The 21463-nt window shown below is 40.6% G+C and overlaps 1 protein-coding gene across 46 annotated transcripts in view; it reads right to left on the bottom strand.

The window, feature by feature from the left end:
• The window catches only part of LOC123757502 (ensconsin), a 298169-nt gene that overhangs the window by 32213 nt on the left and 244493 nt on the right, over window positions 1-21463 (bottom strand). For 21 of the 46 annotated variants that reach the window (XM_069327056.1, XM_069327071.1, XM_069327058.1 and 18 more), the window contains 3 exons: window positions 20900-21070; window positions 9969-10078; window positions 2476-2643 (listed from right to left, as the gene is read on the bottom strand). In XM_069327056.1, coding sequence (XP_069183157.1) covers window positions 2476-2643; window positions 9969-10078; window positions 20900-21070 — 449 coding nt within the window. Of the gene's footprint in view, window positions 1-2475; window positions 2644-9968; window positions 10079-11518; window positions 11612-13690; window positions 13871-20899; window positions 21071-21463 lie in introns of all 46 variants that reach the window. The other 25 variants (XM_045741195.2, XM_045741194.2, XM_069327055.1 and 22 more) reach the window with 6 other exon arrangements.

The raw sequence follows: 21463 nt of genomic DNA on the forward strand, positions 1-21463 counted from the left end.
ATATTTTGCAACATATACTATCATCTTTTTTGGTACCTGGATGAGGTTCTGGGAGTTCTTATACTACCCAAACCCTGGCAAGGCCAGCCTTGACTTGTGAGAGTTTGGTCCAATAGACTGTTGTTTTGAGCAGGCCCATATATCCGCTGCAATCCGGTTGGTCAGGTACTTCTTGCTGGAAAGTGTCCAGTTTTTCTTGAATTCCAAAAATTGAAAATTTTTCTGCAAGAAGTACCTGACCAATTGGGCTGTAGCAGATATGAGCTTTCCTCTACAGTTCATTTTCCCAAAGAACCTCCTACAAGTCGTTTCTTATTGTATGGTAATCTTCCCTCTTGTTGTTTTACATAGTTCTTGTCCCATTCCTTGGTTTGGTCCCCCATCGTCTGCTCAATATATATAAATACTTTAATACAGTAATCATTGATTGTCAGTGGCAACTACACTATTCATCTATTTTCTTATCTCCCGCATTTTGGACGAATAATAAATCTAGCACTGCCAGACGGTCCTTTATTATTTTGCTTTGATTAGTGATATGCTAACTTGAGGAATGTTTATCTGTTCAAGCCACTATCTTTACACTCTGTTTCTTTGGAACTTTTGTTACCAAATCTACTTGCCTGTAATTGAAAGTTCCAAGTATTAAGAGCTTGGCCCTTGCTTTCCTTGCCACTGTGGCTGCCTCATCCATGATCTTCAGGCAGTTTTCTTTAGCTGTGATTGTTGTTAGTGGTGGTTAGAAAAATTATTTCTAATTTCTCTGACTCATTTGGGTATTTATTAGGATTACAGTGATGAAAATTTACATGCCATATACTAAGGTTCCAAGACATAGATTTTTCATATTTTAAAGCTCACCTTTAACTGCACTTGGGACAAATCATATACAGTAGAACCTCAACTTACGAATTTTCGAGTTACGACGCCAATTTCGTTGGAAAATTTGATTCGACTTACGACCTTTGCCTCTACTTGCAGCTTTGTTGATACGTACACATACTGTATGGGTCGACCAAGCACGTGGCTTGCCTCAGTTTACCAGTGTCTCTCTTGCTTAGTGACGATCATGCTTTAATTCTTTGTAAAGTATTTCATTTTTTTTTTTTTTTTTTTTTTTGAACATAAAAGTAATTATTATGTATCATGCCATGGGTCCCAAGAAAGTTAGTGGTAAGGTTCAACCTAAGAAAATAGTTTGAGTCGAGGCAGTAGAGGATGTCCCTTCCTCATTAGGAAAATGTGTGAAGTATGGAAAAACTGCAAAATTTTGCTGAAAAAACTTAGCCAGATAAAGCTGTAGCAGGCCATTGCATTGACCCTTTGAATAACAATGTCTCACGTCTCACTACATACAAGTGTTAAAATGTAGGGGGGAGAAACAAGTGTCTTTAGACATTCTTAGTAAGACAAGCAAGCAGTGAGCCACAACCAGGTCCTAGTGGTATGCCTGCAAAATGTAGGAGAGAGAGTACCCCAGAAAAGTCATCACTGCCTGATGTCATAATGGAAGGGGACTCCCCTTCCAAACACTAACACCTCCCCCCCCCCCTCCCTCACCATCTTCCATACGCCAACAAGAGTCAGCAATAAAGGTAAGCTATAACTTGTACATACTATAGTACAAAATGTATGTGTGTATTATATATGAAATGTATTTTGAAGTTAATATTTTTTTAAGTGTGGAACGGATTAATTCAATTTACATTATTTTTTATGGGAAAATTTGTTACGCGTTACGAATTTTCGAGTTACGACCCATCTCTGGAAACGGATTAAATTAGTAAATGGAGGTACCACTGTAATTGGCTCAATCACAAAACTTCATAATGTGTTATTTACTATTTCATAGTGTATTACTTTATCATCTTATTTACTGCAATATCGAGACTACTAGTATTATCTAGCATCAGTATGTGTAGAGATTTGAGCCGTTACTATTATTTACTTTTCGATACATCACTCAAGGTTACCCTCTGACAATATAAATATTCTAAAATCTACCACAAGGGGTTACATGGCCAGGAACACTTAGAACCTTCATAGCACCACCATACATGTCTCCAGATATTACACAAACACAGCAAATTGGGTAAAATAAAAAAAAAAAAGGATAAAACCATAAGGTATCTTATTTAAGGAAACCATGCTTGCATAAATAGCACGAATTCACAAAGCTATAAAAGCGTGTGATTTACCACTATTATCATAACTATCGGGCTACCATACACATTGAAAGAAACTTTCATTCTCTTTAAAAATGTAAGTGAGGTACCATATGATTCTTCATCAATACACTTGCAGTAGCAGATTGGTTGGAATAATTTACTAAATGTTTCAGGTATTCTTATAAGAGCTTTTTAACACCTGAAGGTATCCAAAATATTTGGGAAAACTATACATTGCACCACTATCATGCGATCCTTGCGACCACTGGGAACAAGGCATCACAGAGTTAGACACAGACAGACTTACAGCATTCTTCCTTATCACAGCTTCTCTTCGATCTTGTTCAGCTTGCTGAATTATTCGCTTGCGTTCCTCTACCTGTGAGCGGCGATCAGCATCCCGTAACCTCATTTCTTCAAGGCGTCGCCTTCTTTCGTTTTCCTGTTGTTCTCGGAAACGTTGTGCTGCTGCCGCCTGAAAACAGTGGCAATAAACATTTAAGGAACAAAATTTTATACAAAGGCTATTACTCAAAACAAAAAAATATATTTGCAAAAATAAAAAAAAAATAAAAAAAAAAGGTGCTTTTTGTCTTATACAGTACAAGCTACAAAGCATCAAAATGTGTGTATAAAAAAAGGGTGTACAGTATTTATAAAAAAAAAACTCGTATGAGTTCTTTTTTTAAGATTATTATAACTGATATGTTTCACAACCGTATTCCACTGAAATACCAAACACAGGAAATACCTTTCTTTACATAACAATGACTGATGTAATATAATGTAATATAATTTAAACATTAATGAAAGGAGAGTCTGAAGTATGCTTCTTAATTATTTGAAAACCATTACATAGGACTAAAAACATTGTACACTAGAGTGTATTGTGTTAAACAGATATAATAACAATTACAACAACATTTCAATATAACTGGGACAAAACAAGCACCACTAAGAAGAAAAAGTGGGAACAACACCTTACAAACTGCCTGATAATGCACAAACTATTAAAAAGACAAATTAGTTTAGTTTCAGAACTTGTCTTCAGTTGGCCCAATGACAACCAAAGGAAGACACTGTGTAAAAAATTTTCTTTACTTTATATTCTACTTTTAGCAAGTGACTACAATATTCAAAAATCACATACACCTAGACAGCATCAACACCAAAATTTTTTCAGCTATTAAATACACAGTACAGTAGACCCCCAACTCTATGAATTGTTCATGTGTTTTTCTTCTAAGCAATAAAATAATTTAAACCATTAAAATATTGAATAAAATTAAAATTTAAATTTAGCACAGTGATGCAAAGCATCAGTGCTAAGAATAAAACTGTGTTTATAAAACAACCAATGGGAATGCAGTTTTGAAGCTATTAGGGAAATCATTAGTGATGCAAAGCCATACTGCCAGCCAATCAAATCAAGAATTAGAGACAAAAGATAATTGTGGTGTGGATGATTAATGATGGTTGTGTGTGCAACTGTGGTGTGGGTGGTGACACAGGCAGCGGTTGTAGTAGCGTGGGCAGTGACTGACACAATGCGGTAAAAAAAAAAAAAGTATGCCTAGTTATGCCTTTTTATGATGCTTCCACCACACATAAGGGGGCATAACTGGCTGACCCCCTCACAGAATTCAAGAGAGAACTTTATAAACACCTCCAGAGGATGGATACCTGATCAACCAGGCTGAGATTCATACGTCAGGCTGCAAGCAGCTGCGTCCAACAGCCTGGTTAACCAGACCATCGAACCAAGACCTGGTTGACCGAGGCTGGTCAGAGACTGGGCCATGGGGACCTAGACCCTTGGAATCAATGCAAGGTCAAGTGTGAAAAGTGGTTGTAGGCATTGTGTCATAGGCAGTGGTTGTGGCAGCATAGGCAGTGGTGGTGTTAAGGATGGTGGGAGTACGAGCAGTAGTGGTGCTTACCTAAGAGAGACTACCGGTAAATGATGGCCATTTTTTATTATTTAAAAATTAAAAAATCCCTACTAATCCAGTCTAAAACATTGTTTCATGACCAACTTACAGCACCCAAAATGTGAAAATCTGACAGTTACACTAGAGAGAATCCCAGAAAGCAGTCTAAATAAACAGTCACACACAAATGACTTATGGATACATAATGGATTTGTCTTAAACCAATAGCAGAACCAAGTAGAAAACATTCTTATTTTCACAAACATTGAATTGATTAGAAATAATGATTATAAATACTGTACATGTGATGGCTTTGTTTTTGTTGGCATTAGCTTTGAGCAACAGGATTGGTGAGCTTCATGCTTTACTCCAGCATTCTGGTTTGATCTCATTTAAGTGTACTGCACTGTACTTTAACGAGCCTTCTCGAGATCATTCCAGGTAGGATTGAGTACATTTCAGTGTCTCTCATGCATCAGAATGTGCTGACAGGGACGGTTGAAAAGATCTCTGTTGTGCATGTGTGGCATATTGAGCTTCCCTGACAATGCATAGGAACATGTAAGGAACAGAGTCTTAATTAAAGGACCAACAGAATGCATTGCTCAGAAAGGAGCTTTATAACAAAAGTACATATTGCCTTCAAACAAAGCTAGTCTTTAGTACACACGCTATTCATATTAACGTTTAAATTTAATTTTTCTGGAATGCAGCATTTATTCCCATAAGGTTGTTAAGAAAATTTTACCCCATTTAATTCTTCATGTGGTATTAAGGTTAAGTATTCCCACATAGAATTGGGAGCCCACTGCATAATAAAAATATTTACTAATAATATGTCAAAGTTGTGCATAGTTTAATAAATCAAACTAATCCAGGATAAAGTATAACTAAATTAATAATAATTTGAAATGATGTACAATTTTGTCATCACTGCAATAGAGATCAAAACAATTGCATCAGTGTGAAGTTTGAAGTTCCCTGCCAACACATGCATGCCGGTAAACACACACACACACACACACAATACTGTACATGCATGCCTGCGGGCCACTTCAAGCAACAGCCTGTTGAACCAAGCTCTCAAGTCAATCATGGCCTCCGGCTGAGCTTGGGGAGTAGAAGAACTCCCAGAACCCCATCAAGCAGGTATGCCGGTACATATACATTCAAAAACAATCACACAAATAAAAGCAGTGGAAGTTTCAAGAAGTCATACAACATACTATACAGAAAGTGGGAATACCACAAAAGTAGCTCCCAATCCTGTAACTACATTTAAGTACTGTATTCACATACACGAAACCCATCACTAATGAAAATAAAAAAATAAAAAATATTATGTGCTGTACATCTATTACAGTATATAGTTTTTTTTTAGTAGTAAAGAGATTTATGGTGAATGCATTACAGTAATCTAACATTTTCTTGATGTGCATTAGAAAAATATTTTTAAAGTTGCTAATGACAAAAGTAAAGTTATGGTGGTAGGGAGAGAATGAGAGAGAAGTGATTGTCAAGAGTAAAATACTCCAGAGTGCTTGATGCTGTTAAATAGCTGGGATGCATGATTCATAAAAGAGGAATACAGCAACCAAAACTGAGAGTGGAACATATTAGAGAAGGAACTGGCTGGTGCAATGAAATTGAAGGTTAAAAAACATAAGCTATGAATATATAGCAGCAATGCCTACCTTCATGTACATTGAACAAATATAAATCTGAACAGAAGAAATGCCATCGCTCAAACTTTGGCAAAGTGACCAGTGCCAAATTAATGATATATGAACTATTATGAATATATACTGTATTCATAAATATATATAAACACGCTGTATTGAATCGGGTGAGAACAGGTTGCACTACTTTACCCCTTTGAGTGTATTTATATCTCAAACTTATTTCAGTTTCAATTTAAATTCAATTGGAGAAGGTGTCTAATTGCCACTCGTCATAAAGCAATAATGACTCGTAAAGGCCTGGCATGAATTGAGTGGAGTTATCCACTCAATTCCGCTATCCCGCTATCTCCAAAGGATACCTGATCAGCCAGGCTGTGACTCGTACGTCAGGCTGCGAGCAGCTGCGTCTAACAGCCTGGTTGACCAGTCCAGCAACGAGGAGGCCTGGTCGACGACCAGGCCGCGGGGTCGCTGAGCCCCAGAATCACCTCAAGGTAAGGTAATCCAAGTAGCTATGTCAAGGACTCCTTTAGGAGACCTACCATTACTAAAAAAATTGTGTAGCAACTACAATTTTTTTTTTTTTTTATATTAATGAGATGGTTGAAATGACTCAACCTTGAACCTGCACATCCATTTTGAGATAATTTTCATGGTGTGTTTAAACAAATATTTAAAATATTTCTCCTTTTTATCTTAAAACATTAAGTTTTGATGCCATGGAAAACTATTTAATAATTTGCATTTCCGCAGTGAGGTGAAGTTGAAAATGTCAAATTCTGAGAATTCATTCTCAAGTAAACTATTTTCAGTAGATTTCTCCTTATGACAAATATCTTCCTGGCCTGTAAGTGTCCTTGAAATTTTGCATGGTGACAATTCCACCGAGTACCAAATTGGTAAATGAACGACGATACACCTTGGTTATCTTACTGTAACTACATTAGGGTAATTACAAGATGATAACCAAGGCTTTCAGAATTTTTCCTAATATGGCAAACAATTGCCAGAGATCTCTTATTGTTGATAGATGTCCACGGAATATTAGGAACCGAGTATTATGTGCACATTAAATCATCTACAGGTGACAGGATCATCATCGGTTTATTGTCTGAGATTGACAGCAATAGTTTAAGGGTTAAAAATCATGGAAAAATTCAAAATATTTAGCATTGTATTATAAATTTATAAAGATGGGATGCCAGAAGCATTACTGTAGTTCTTTCACTATTGCCAAAAAATAGGGAATCTTTCTCACAAATCCATCCATCCATCCATCCATTTACATACATACATATATACCCACCCACCCACACTGATTTTGACCTCCCCAAAAAATTACAACAATATGCATTATACACTAATCAAAAGTAACATTTAAATTTGTTATACAGTAAATACATTCCACAAAATATACTGTACGGTATATGACATACTCTTTAGCAAAATTAACTGATGCATTATTCTGATCGAGTACTATATTAATTTAAATTGATTAATAAACTAAGCACAATAGACAATTGCATTCAACATCTAAAATTTCCTAAATCAAATCCCTGGCTATGTATATACAGCATGTACAAAGATAGACAAGAAGGAAGCAGAGAAGCACCGGGCATACCTTGGAGTGGAGGCCCTTTTGTATGGTAGTACAGTAAGTAAAAATAACAACATTAGGGCATTACCGACCATAGCACGTTCTCCTCCTGCACAGCACGGTACTTGTTAATGAAAATTTGACAATAAATAATGCAAGTTTCAAATGTGCATACTGTACCACTTTTAATTTGCATATAATACATATTTATTACCAAAGAAAACATGGAAATAATGCAGTAATTTAAGGATTTATATGCATATGCTAGTTTTATAATGGAATGAATATGCACAGACAAGTACTGGCTCTACAGTATGATGATTAAATTTTGTTTTTAAACTTCATGTAAATGAGAGCTGCCAAAGTTAATTTACTTTACACTACAGTGTGTGTGTGTGTGTGTGTGTGTGTGTGTGTGTGTGTGTGTGTGTGTGTGTGTGTGTGTGTGTGTGTGTGTGTGTGTGTGTGTGTGTGTGTGTGTAAAGTACACTAACATACCCTCTATTACATATATTGCAACTTCAATGGTAAAGCATATATTTCATGTGAGTCTAGTCTTTGTGCAAACAACTTTGAGGGAAGCACTACCTGTACTTGTGTTACCAAGTGATGAGCTACACGATGAATTATTGACCAGTGTTAGCATAATGCAGGATTTAGCACACAGCGATACACACACTTATTATAAACCAATCTATCGATATCTACACCTGTGATGCCTTGTTCCTTTTGGGTCTCCTACTTTAGAAGACACCCTCAAAATAAAGTATCTTCTGGACTTAAAATACCTTCAAGAATTAAAAGACAAACTACACTATATGCTGAAATGTATAAAGAGATAAACACAGTACATCAAATTTGTGCAAAATGTTTTGTGTTGTAATCAGTTTGGTTAAAGTGGAAGTCACTAACAGATTGACAGGCGAATGCTCTTTTTAATATTTTTGAGGAATTACGAAGAGCTTAAAAGTATTGTGTCATACAGTACTTAACTATCAACAAATACTAAAAATGCAGACATTAGTAAAAGCAGCTTGAATTAAGACTTTACACTTATGTTGAAAAATAAGGAACATAAAATAAAGACTAAATACATGTACATAATTTTAAGTTTAAAAATCATCAAAATTAAAGGTTTTATGGTGCATTTACCGTCACATAAAAATATTTAATAATGCAACATCTACACACAGTACAGTATTAACAAAAAATATACAACACTTTCTCATTTTTGGTCAATAAAATTTAAAACTTTACAAATTAAAGAACCCTTCAAATAGAAATTGCAATGATGTCTGAAAGACATTTTTGCTGTACTGTATCTCTGTTTACCCGAGTTTACCATGAACAGAGAAACCATGACTTCTATTATTTTGCAATATGTCTGAGGAAGCCCTTTTCACCCCTTGTGGAACTAAAGACACATTGTTCTTCAGGGTAAAGGGGTAAGATGCGCACCTGGGAGTACCTTCACCGGTTATTCGAGTCACCTTGTTGCCTCAATTGATTCTCATTTCTTTCACAGTGTTCTTATTGCGGAGCTTGTACATATGATAATTCCTCAGTAGCTCTTACAAAATATACATCTTTTTAACAAAAAGCACTTAATTCAATGAGTTTTCTCCAAAATAAAAATTTGATACATTTTTACATTCAACCCTGATATCTAAAAGGAGATTTTCATGTTTAAAATCATATCCTCCTTCCTTGCTCAGACAATTCAATCATAATTTATGATACCAAGAATAGCCTAAATTAATTTTGACCAATTGTAGTGAATACAGTACTGTATTGTGGTTGAAAATAAGTAACTGAACCCCACACATATGAAAGGAAACAAATGTGACTGTTTTGACTTGTCCAGGACTCTTATCAGGTCTCAACCCTGATAAAAGTGATTGTAACTCGAGTTCAGCAGGAGCCAAAAGTCATCACACACTTCTCTTTTCATACTGTATACTGTATTTAATTACTGTATGTATATGCAAGATACAATTGTGGGTTAGGCTATGTTAACCAAGTACCAAATACCGTACAAGTGCTAAATACGATCTCTTTAATTAATAATCAAATGAATCACCGGTAAATTAACCCGCACCTGTGGTACTGCAGACATCTGTTCTTATTGGCTTAAATTTAGAGGTAGAATCATTACCACTACCACCATTTATAAATATGGAAAGCAAATTAAGTTTAACTACCAAAAGAAGCTTATAAGCATTGTTAGCACCCTAATGATTAACAAATAAAAAACTAAACAATAAGCCTTCTGTACCTGGCATTTTGCTCAATGACAGCACCCTGAGTGAAAATGCTGTACGAGTCAAGCCTTCGAAAGCACTTTGGAAAGTATGCTCTTAATTGTTTCTGTTTACTCAACTTTGTGTACAGTACACAATAATGCAAAGCAATCTTCAAAATTGTATTTAAATTCCTAGTGCAAATAATGGGATTGCCATTGTATTCTCTTGGAGAACACGGTCATTTGTGCAATAATTGCAGAGTGGGTAAAGGTGATTAAAACAAGTGACAGTACAGTACTAGGGTGCATCCCACATGCATAATTGTTGGGTTCATGTGGCCAACTCACTTGTTCCTTGAGTTCCTCAAGCTTCTGCTGCTTCTCCAGCTGCTGCCTCTCCCTCAGCTGCCGCAGCCTTTCTTCTCTGTCTTTGTAAGACAGACCAGAGGACTTGTCATCTGAAATATAGTAACTGTCTTTTAACAAGGTTACTCGGTCTATCAATTAATGGTACTCAGGTTTTGCATTATATTACATATACAGTATATACACTATATATTTATTTCATTCAATAAATTTCTGCACAGCAGATGCCAGTTGAAGAGGCTCCTTATTTAGCAATCAAATTACAAATATTGTATTTCAATTGAGGCTTATTTATGCTAGTCTTGTGATTTTGTTCATGCCTCTGATGATTTGCAACAGATGTAAATAAATTGAAATTATTTATATACAGTATATACATATACAGTGTATGTATGTATATATACATATACAGAATATACACACATGCAGGTATACATATACACACAGTATATACACACGTGTATGTGTATATGTATAACATTTTAACCTTAATAAAAGGTGCAAGTTAAGCTTTGAAATTTACCTCTCTTGCTGATTATACATACTGTACTATGTATACATATGTAATACAGTGATCAACACATACAAAATAAAGAAATAAAGCCAATAAATAAATGAACACTACTCCTATATCAATGCTACAGTCACAAATTATTCAACATACAGTAAAACCAAACCATGCAAGACTTCTCACATGCATATAAGTTTCAGTTAATACAACACTATCCATTTCACTCATACATCCTCCCATAGTGAAATACTTATACAGTACTGTATAAGTAAATGTTAAAATATTAAAACTGCATTAAGTAACACACAAAAATGGTGTATAGCGCCGCAGCAACATACGCTTCAAGGTCTATGAGGAACTCTTTATGAACAGAATGCACAAGACCACTTGTGCATATTTTATTCTGGTTTGAAGGCAGGGTAACACCTAATGTTTGGAAATATAAACCAGCTTTATTAGATACTTTTCTGCCCATCGTCAATACTGTATGTAATAAAAAACTTTTGAAAACAATATTTTAAATATGAAAATTTAAATAAACTTAAAATATTAAATAAAAGAAAATAACAAGGAATAGCACTTGCTGCATAACGATGCAAGTAGTATATAGGATAGCAGTATCTGAATGTTAGGCGGAGAATTTGACAATAATCCAACATATGGCTTGAGGTAAACTTAAGAATTATGGCACCAACATTTTCAGTAATGTTCAAAGTACTACATACACATACAGTAGGAGACAACAAGCATCACTTCATGCATATTAATGTCAAGCTATCAATAGTGAATCCAAAGTACACTGTACTGTACTTTGCCATTATCACTTTGTACTTTTTTTTTTGCATTAATTTATAGTATAGCTTAGAATGGTCCTAAAATGTTAATGTTTGTCATTTCTAGTCTCAAGAGTCACCCTCATGGGTAAGAAATTGGCTGACTGACAAAAGAATGGAAAAAAGCACTTCCATATGAAGAGAACATTCTAGGTTAGTTGGGGTTTTGTTTAAAAATATAACAATACCTTCTCCAAAAATTAGGTCATTAGGGCCTGCCAATGAAGCTCTATGTTGTTTACCAGGCGGTGTGTTATCATCTTGTGCAAACCAATAAGAATCTGAGGGGGAGACAAGTGAAGCATGAGGCGGCAGCCAGTGGAAGGCACCACATTCCTAGCACGAGTGGCGGCCGGCCACAGCTCTCGCCAGGTGAGACCCTTCACAACACCAACAGCTAGCTCACCTTCTGCACCACCCTCTTTATTGCACACATTCCTTTGCACCTCACCATATTAATATATCTAGCATTATTTGTTGCCAAAGAGCTGCATGATTTGGGTACCACAGGTAAAATTAGAGTAGCAGCAGTTGCAGATGTGTATCAGAAAGAAATATATGAAAAGAAAGGTAAACAAAATGAGGTTATCTAAAAATATAAAGTATTATGTAAACACAAAATTTGGAGGGTGCGGTTCTAAAAAATGTTAATATTGAAAAAATAAATACTGTACACCAGAAAATACAAAAACTTTTAACAGACTGACCAGGAGAGGGAGGGGGGAGAGATGGGGGGAGGGGGGAAAGAGAGATGGGGGGAGGGAGGGGGAGAGATGGGGGGAGGGAGGGGGAGAGATGGGGGGAGGGAGGGGGAGAGATGGGGGGAGGGAGGGGGAGAGATGGGGGGAGGGAGGGGGAGAGATGGGGGGAGGGAGGGGGAGAGATGGGGGGAGAGATGGGGGGAGGGAGGGGGAGAGATGGGGGGAGGGGAGAGATGGGGGGGGAGGGGAGAAAGAGAAAGCGAGTGAAAGGCAGAGAGAGGCGGTTATAAAATATGTATGTTAAGCAAAATAGGTAAAATTAGGTCTAATTAAATTAAAAATTAATGCAATAAATTAAATATGTTAATTTTATTAAGATAAAGCTAATTGTGTGCATAGATATTTGTAAACATTAAATATTACTCTGGTTATTAGACCTGTAGACCCGCCCCCCCCCCCCCCCACCGCCACTCACAGATAAACAGACCAGGAACCACATCAAATTGTTGCTCGAGTGTAACTACCTAAGTGTAGTGTCAGAACGAGAGCTATGCTCATGGTTTCCTGTCTTCCCAGAACTGTCTAGCATATAACAGTTTTGGCATTCACCTCCTCACTCAGCTTGTTCCAACAGTCTCCCACTCTGTTCGTAAAAGAAAACTTTCCAATTTTTTTTCCGGTACCTGTGCCATCTTGGCTTAAATCTTATGACTACTACTACTTGAAGTTGCTGCTGGTTTCAAGAATTCCTCAGTCAATTTTGTCAATTCCTGTTTCTATTTTCTAAATAGTGATCATATCGCCTATTTTTCTTCTATCTATTAGCTTTTAGCTGCTTCTAGATCTTCCTTAGTGCATCTGCTGCTTGCTGGTGAACTGTAAGGGTCACCCAGTTTCTCTAAATCTTTGCAACTTGGATAATAATGAGAATTCAACATAAAAGTGAAGGACAATCCTTTAATATCCACACAATAATTCCCATCCACAAGTTAAATTTTTGTTAGCAAAATACAAAAAATGCTAAAAATTTTAAAAATTAAATATACAGTTATTCTATATTAATTTAGGCCTACCTTTACAAACAACAGGCAGAGATTTGAGATCAGAGATCTAGCATACTAAGACTGACAAGCTGCTAAGTTAGTTTTAGCTCCAATGAAGAATTCAATATTCATACGTGTGCGCACACGCACGATATCAGTTTCGAGACTTGGTAACAGGTGGGACACACTCGAGTACACATTAATGATGCACTTTCTTGCTACTACACATATATGTTTGTGAAGGCCTTACACAGAGTGGGGGAGGGGGGGGTGGAAGGATAGATACAAGAGAGAGATCAGTAGAGTGGAAAGTGGGTGGGGGGGGGGGGGGTTGGACACGGAGGACGATGGACAGGAAGTGACTGACAGTATACATATATTTTGTATACATCACACAAATTGTTTAGTCTAGCAAAAATGGTCTAAGTAAATCTACAAAACTGACAAGAGGCATCGCCACTCCAGCACTATATGTAAGCGACCGCGACGCCCACTACCACACGTGAACACGAGAGACGCTAAGCGCAACATAGAGGAGGCTGACGCAGCTAGGCAGCGCATCTCTGGTCCCGTTATGATGCTGGCCAATGGTTATATGGTGGAGGTTGTAGGCTACCTGTGGTGTCCAGACTACACGACCATCGGTCTTTGTGACCCCGGGGAAGAGGAGGCAGACCATGGCTACTTGTGCCATCTGCTGCTCCTGCTGCTGCTACTGGTGGATCACGGCTGCCTCCCTCCACCCCGCCCTCGCCTATGTCGATGTCGTTCGTCGTCAGGGAAAATGACACCTGCCCTACACTCAAAACAAGCCCCGTCAGACACAGTTCTTTAATATTAGAAATGGACACACTAGTTTAGATATGCTTGCATACTCGCTCGGTGACAAGTTATGTATGTATATGGGAACACAGGCACGCACATGTGCACATGTGACAACCACTCCACATCCCTTCCCCAGCTCGGCCGCACACGTCCTAGACCACTCCACCACGACAGGTTTACACTGTACATACACACATCTTCCTCATGTTGGTGTCCGAGCATAAGACGTTGGCATGTTGACCTAAATGTGTACGAGCATCAAAGACCTAAAATAAAAGCTAAAACAGAGGAAGAGAAAGTCCAAAAGTGCTAAATTATGACAAATTCTTATTACCAGTTGAAACGTTTCTGTGGAATGAGATGGAGAAAGCAGGAGGGAGCTGTGGAGGGAGGCCGGGCACTCACCCATAGTAACTGTTCACCTCGTCTCATAATAATTCAAGTCTAGAGGCAGCACACGCCTGCATGAAGCAAGTTAAGTGCTGCTTCAATATCAGAAGTGAAATCTGTTTCCTAGCACCACATTTCTAGGTAAATATTACCATAATGGGTTCCTTGCGTCAAAAGCGCACGAGTTGATCATGTAAACTGCTTCATTGGTTTACACGATCAGCCAGACTGTGATTCGTACGTCAGGAGGTGGAGCAGTCGCGTCTAACTGCCTAGTTGACCAGACCACCAACCAGGAGGCCTGGTCAATGACCGGGCCGCGGGGACGTTGATCCTCGGAACATATGGAGGAGCTATTGGTCAATACGAGGCAGCTCGTACTAATATCCACATAAGCTTATTTATGCCTAAGTATCCACTTAGGAATATGAAAACGAGAAGTTCGACCAAGTGGCTACTTAAACAAAACCGAATCACGTGTTTGTGATTATTCTTGCAAGCTTATTTATACATGTCTAATCTACGCTTGAAACAACCAAGTGATTCTAAGTCAATTATATTACCCGGTAATCTGTTCCACAAATCAACAACCCTGTTTAGAAACGAGTATTTACCCAGGTCTTAACTGAAAATTACTTTCCTCAGTCTTAATAATTTTGTACAAAGACAGCTTCTGGCCTATAAGGAAGGCATCATCACTTCCTTCGTGTCTCCCAGAAGGAAGTCGGCGAGAAAGACGCTCGCCAAACACAAGACGACCACTAGACGCATCACCATAACCACCGTATCTGAAGTTGCTTATGAAGAACAAGTGACTGTGGCGGGCAGGCCGCTGAGCGCGCGCACGGGCCACCGCTGGGATGCCCGCCCTCCAAGTTTTACTGTTGGTAAATGTGATTTACTAAAAGCAACTTCACATTATGACCCACACGTGGTGGAGCGCCGCTCTTTATACAGTATATAAAACGCCAGACACGACATGATTGTCTCTTGTGGCAATGGTGAGACGAAGCGAGTGGGAGAAGGGAGAGAGTGGTGAAGGAAGAGAAAACGAAAGAGAAGGGAGATGGGAGGAGGGACCTTAGTAATGTTCATGTTTGCTACACAGCAACGGATATACACTCTTAATACACCAGCATGACACCGTGCACACATCAGTTACAGATACAACACTGAAACACACTAAGAAAACATTCTATAACCCTAATCCTAGAGTGATCCAGTCCTTCAGAAATGACAGACCTCCTTTACATGGAAAAAATGTACACAATCGCGCACACGCTTAAGAATTTTAAGATTACTGTCCCGTTTAAAATCAACAAATAGATAATACATATCTATTAATAATTCTCCTGCTGATTTTGATTGATGCGTGTTTGAGATATCTCGCAAGATGTGGTAAGGTTTACACTGGGCAGTTCCGGACATTCTTTGACAGTTAAGCCAGCATAAATATTCTATACTTCTAATGCTCTCTGTGTTCACTTGCGAGTTTTCGGCCATCTGGTTAACTGGATTAACGCACAAGCTTGGACCACCAAGTCTTTTATTGAAAGAAATATAACCCAATCTTGCTTAATTAAATGGTTATACTACTTTGAATTTGAGCGGAGGATTGTGGAGGGGGTCCCAGCTGTGAGAACAGGGGGGGGCGCCCCCCAGCTGTGAGAACGGGGGGCGCCCCCCAGCTGTGAGAACGGGGGGCGCCCCCCAGCTGTGAGAACGGGGGGCGCCCCCCAGCTGTGAGAACGGGGGGCGCCCCCCAGCTGTGAGAACGGGGGGCGCCCCCCAGCTGTGAGAACGGGGGGCGCCCCCCAGCTGTGAGAACAGGGGGCGCCCCCCAGCTGTGAGAACAGGGGGCGCCCCCCAGCTGTGAGAACAGGGGGCGCCCCCCAGCTGTGAGAACAGGGGGCGCCCCCCAGCTGTGAGAACAGGAGGGCGGGCAGCTGTGAGACCAAGGGGGGGGGGGGAGCTGTGAATGCAGTGCACCAGCTGCCGTCTCAACATACAAACCGGCCCAACACCCCTACCAGCCACGCTCCCACACCATCTGCTAAATTAATGCACCACTCTCGTTATGGCGGAGGACACGCGCGCTGGGGTCTAGGGTGAAGCCACACACTGGGGGCTGGGGTGATGGGGGGAGGTGGCACACTAGGGGCTGGTGCTCGGACACACAGGGGAAGGGGGCCTGGTGTGCACGGGACAGCAGCAGGAGGAGGAGGAGGCTGCAGGAGACAGTCAATAACTAAGGACAGATGACCTGGCCACCAGGTCTGTGATACCGACGCCCACACACACAAAAGTGGAACGTGCTGGATTTCTTAGTCACCGACCAATGTCTACAAACCTAGTCAGATGTATGCGAGACATACCTGACGCACATAGGTAACACCTGACAACTTCCCTTACCAGGTGTATATATATAAGAAGTAAAAAAAATAAACGCTGGAGCGCGAACAAACCGCGGTAACTTGTGGTTGAGAAGCGGAATAATAATCAGAGCCGCGTGGAGGAACACAATATCAGCAATGCCTGCTTGATACCTGCTTGATACCTGGTTGATGGGGTTCTGGGAGTTCTTCTACTCCCCCAAGCCCGGCTCGAGGCCAGGCTTGACTTGAGAGAGTTTGGTCCACTAGGCTGTTGCTTGGAGCGGCCCACAGGGCCACATACCCACCACAGCCCGGTTGGTCCGGGCTATGGTGGACAATACTTGGCGCCAAACATCAACAGCAGCACCGGGACCCACAGTGGGAAACATGGCAAGTGTAAACAAACAGACTAGGCCAACAAACACAGGTAGCTCCGAGGACTAGTGTTGCAAATATAAGATCGCAAACACACACATACACCGGACGAAAAGCCACACATGACAAACTGTGCAAATATAACAAAGGTATATGGAACCAAAGGCATAAAACGCTGGATTATATTTGGGAAAGGAGCAAGAGAGTATATGTCTCGCAAGAGAGCCCGCATCTTGAGTACCAGACTTCCACCTGAGAGAGAGAAATAGCATTATATACGGGACGAATATGATGTCTGAAAGTTTTTAGGGGCAGACAGAAACGGCAGAACACACAAATGCTGGGAACAGACAGATAGACAGGAGCATAGCAAGAGTATACCCGTAGAGGGCTTCACGAACATTGTTCTACTCCCGAACACAACCGACACTACAAAACATAAAAACCTAATTACTTAAGCAGACCCGAATATTCCAACAAAGGAAAGCTAATATGAATAAGGAGATGGAAGAAATAGAGCAGAAGATGCAACTGGAACAGAAAGCTATGGAAGAAATAAAAAGAAATCCAAAATATTTTCACATTCAAAAAAAACATCATAAACCTCCACCAGTGATGGACCTACACTTAAAAGTGAAGGTTCACACACACAGGACGACATTTATTTATTTATATATTTATTATTAAATATGACCGAAAAGTTTTCGGTCATATTTAATAATATATGTCTACAGGAAAGACTGCTACCAAAATATACTTATATATTTATATATACAAGAGTTCTTACATTCTTGTACAGCTAGTACAGTAGACTAGCTGTATATAGGCATAGCCACGGGCGACCACGGAGTCATAGCCTATCAAACAACAGGTAAAATAGGGCGATGGATATTCAATTTCCTGTCAAACAGAATGCGAAGAGTAACAGTCAAGCGAACAACATAAATTCGAATCGCAGTGAAAAGTTGTGTACCTCGGGGCACAGTCCTTACACAACTGCTCTCTTACATTCCCATATTCTCATATCAGTTGTAGACATAAATGTTAAGTGACAACATAAGTAAGATACTGGAAGACCAGTATCTTCCCTCCCTCTCTCCCTCCCAACCCTTCCCTCTATATATAGGAACCCTTGTGCCATCACCCTCGTGCTATATATGTTACACAAGCCTATAACCGCATTCTCACCCTGGAGGGAATATAATGAGGGCCGTGTGTCTCCCCGGCGGCTCCACCGTCACCCTGCGATGCTTCACCAAACACTAGTCATGCTAATTTTAATGAGGCTTGCGTCGGCCCGCACCCACACTGACAGGGAAGAGTTAAAGGCACAAATATCAGTGTTATCATGATGGCTTATCCTGCCCAACACTGCTGGATGAAGGATGCTCTTTTGTTTAAGGTTATAACCTATTCTGGTCAGGTAATGCACTTGTATAATTTACCTGTAGTGAGTTTCGAGAGTTGCAATACACTATGCCCGGTCTGGGAACATTATTACCTTGTGATGACAGTGTTGCCTGGTGCAGCCTGCACGTCGGAAGATGCTTGGCCATACATGACATGGGGGTCTAGTCTACTCTGGTAAACTTTCACTATACAAATATCCCAAATAAATAAATTAACAGCTGCTCCTGGTTGAAGAACGTCCTGTCTCTTGTTTACATAGTTTACAATGGAAGTGCTCACTGAGGCGTCATTACCTGCAGCCACCAGCATACCTGGAACATACCTGCAGAGGGTTTCGGCAGTTGTTGTTCTCCCAGACTCCGGCCTGGGGACATCCATCTTTATTCCGGCAATATTTATAATGCTTACTGCCACACGTAACAATATCCCAGTCCAACTCTGGCACTTAGAATGACCCGCTTCCTGCTGGACGTTTCGTACTCTCCCTATGTAGAATTTTCAGTTCCAAAATCACACTATTGGTACTGTCCTCTATGCTATTGGAGGCATTTGACAAATCGCCGGCTTCCTGTTCCCGCCGAGGCCATTGGAGATGGTGGCCCTCGGGCAACGGAGTATTTGCTGCCCCACAACAACGCCACTTTGTGCATCTGGCAGCCACCGTTATGCCACACAGAGACAAAGGCCTCGCCTATCATATTAATGTCACCGAGCCATATTACTGCCCTGACCCTCACATTATTACCTCGCCCCCCCCCCACCCACCTCAGCGACACCCCCACCCCCCCCCACCCACCTCAGCGACACCCTCACCCCCCCCCTTACAACACTTTAAAAGGAGGCCTGGTCGAGGACCGGGCCGCGGGGACACCAAGCCCCGAAATCATCGTATGGGGGCAATAGGCCTTCTGCAGTTACCATTATTCTCATGTTCTTATCATCTCAAGATAACCTGAGACCAAAGGTGTAAGGGCTCGCCACCAGAGGTCCCTTGCCTGGTCTCCCGAGGTCTCCACATAACCCATTACCAATAATTATATATTAAATTATAGATACCGCCTTACCCTAGACTTGCTAGATGAAGCACAGTACATTTACTACTGTAACCACGTAAGATGGGTCAGATGTATTCAGCCTTGCTTGTTTCATAACAGCCCCACTCATGGGGACCCCCACAAACATTGTGGACCACTACAGACAAAATATTAATGTTATACCATGAAAGTATTTAAGCAATTTTGATATATATAACCAAGATAAGGTATACGTTAGATATGCGGTGGTTGAGGCGGGAGGAAGGGGGTGAGGGGGATGTTCTAGGCACCCCTGGCCGGTCAACAAGAGGGCCAGTGCCACCAACAGTGCCACCAACAGTGCCACCAACAGTGCCACCAGAAGGCGGCCTGCCCCACACAACACCCTCACACTACCTTACCTTGAGGTGCTTCCGGGGCTTAGCGTCCCCGCGGCCCGGTCGTCGACCAGGCCTCCTGGTTGCTGGACTGATCAACCAGTCAACTGACCACTATGGGAAGCTTGCGAACCAACACCCTCATAACAAGCAACTCCCAGCAACGTGTGCCCTGTGCGGGTAGCAACAGCCCTCAAGATCACCACCACAACACTCGAACCATTCATCACAAACACCACCACTAACCACCTCGTGTGCGCTAACAAGCACCACAACAGTACACACGGGCTCTATGTTGACAACAGTCACACAAACATGCTCTACAAATCATGATGTATAAATTAGCCGACAAAAATAATTTGGTGAGAAAAAGAAACGAAAAAATTAAATTTATTTATGAAAATAATAATCTAGAACTTAAATAACTTTGTTAGCAACTTAAAGTGGGCCAAACAGGAGCCATCAAGTAGAGGGGAGGGTTGACACGAGGCAATCACGGCCCCCCTGGCACACTGGCACCCTATAATGCCTGGTGCCTAATGTGTGTCAGTAATTACGTCATTTGTTGCTATATTGACAAATATTAAACCGACCCAAAGGTGGGAGACCTATTACACTTTATATTAATCTGGGTACTATATATATACCCAGATTATATTGTAATACACACACACCAGTATATTATATATATATATATATTTTGTATCCAACTGTGGCCCACACTGCCGGTGTGGCGCCAGCTGTTCCTGATACTCTCCACACCAACTGTCATCTGTTAGTTTACACAAGTTTACCATGACAGTGAAGCCATTCAAAACAATGAACAATAAACCCACAATAACTTGATGTATCTACAAGAGAATATTTAGGCCATCCAATGGGTTCGAACTTGCAACTGGGCGTCCAGCAGAGTCCACGTACGCGAGTTCAATCCCAAGGCACAACCTCAATATTTCAGCAGGGGCGGAAGGCCGAGCTGAGTGTGGATGTGGATGCCAGACAAAAGTCCTCATCCTCATGAATACTGGTTATTACATACCCTTCTGGGCTGGGCTCCTTTTGGTGGCGGCTGACTGGGATTGATGCTCCTGCTGCTGCTGCTGAGGCTGCTGCTGCTGTGGCTGCTGGCTCTGCTGGCTGGAGTGACCATTGGCAGAGGCTGCACCGGCCCCCGCTCCACCACTACTCTCCCGCCCATCACCACCCCCACCTGAAACAACACAACCACACACTGTTAACATGACATGTCAATTACAACCTTCAACACAACTGTAAATTAATAACACGTGCCGAAAACCCAACACAAAGTGCTAAAACAAAATATATTCACAACTCTGGACCTCAGGACACTATCAGGCGACACACACACACACACGCACACGCACGCACACACACACACACACACACACACACACACACACACACACACACACACACACACACACACAGTGATACACCTAAAGATCAGATTGTAGATACTAACTCCATTCAAAGACGTTAAAAGCAGGTATGATACAAAAATAGGTCAGGAGTGATTGCATTAGCCAACCAACGGTTAGAAAAGCGGGGCCCCAAGAGCTAGAGCTGGATCATGCAGGCACAA

The sequence above is a fragment of the Procambarus clarkii genome, chromosome 19 (assembly GCF_040958095.1).
Source record: "Procambarus clarkii isolate CNS0578487 chromosome 19, FALCON_Pclarkii_2.0, whole genome shotgun sequence".
Classification (NCBI taxonomy): Eukaryota; Metazoa; Arthropoda; class Malacostraca; order Decapoda; family Cambaridae; genus Procambarus; species Procambarus clarkii.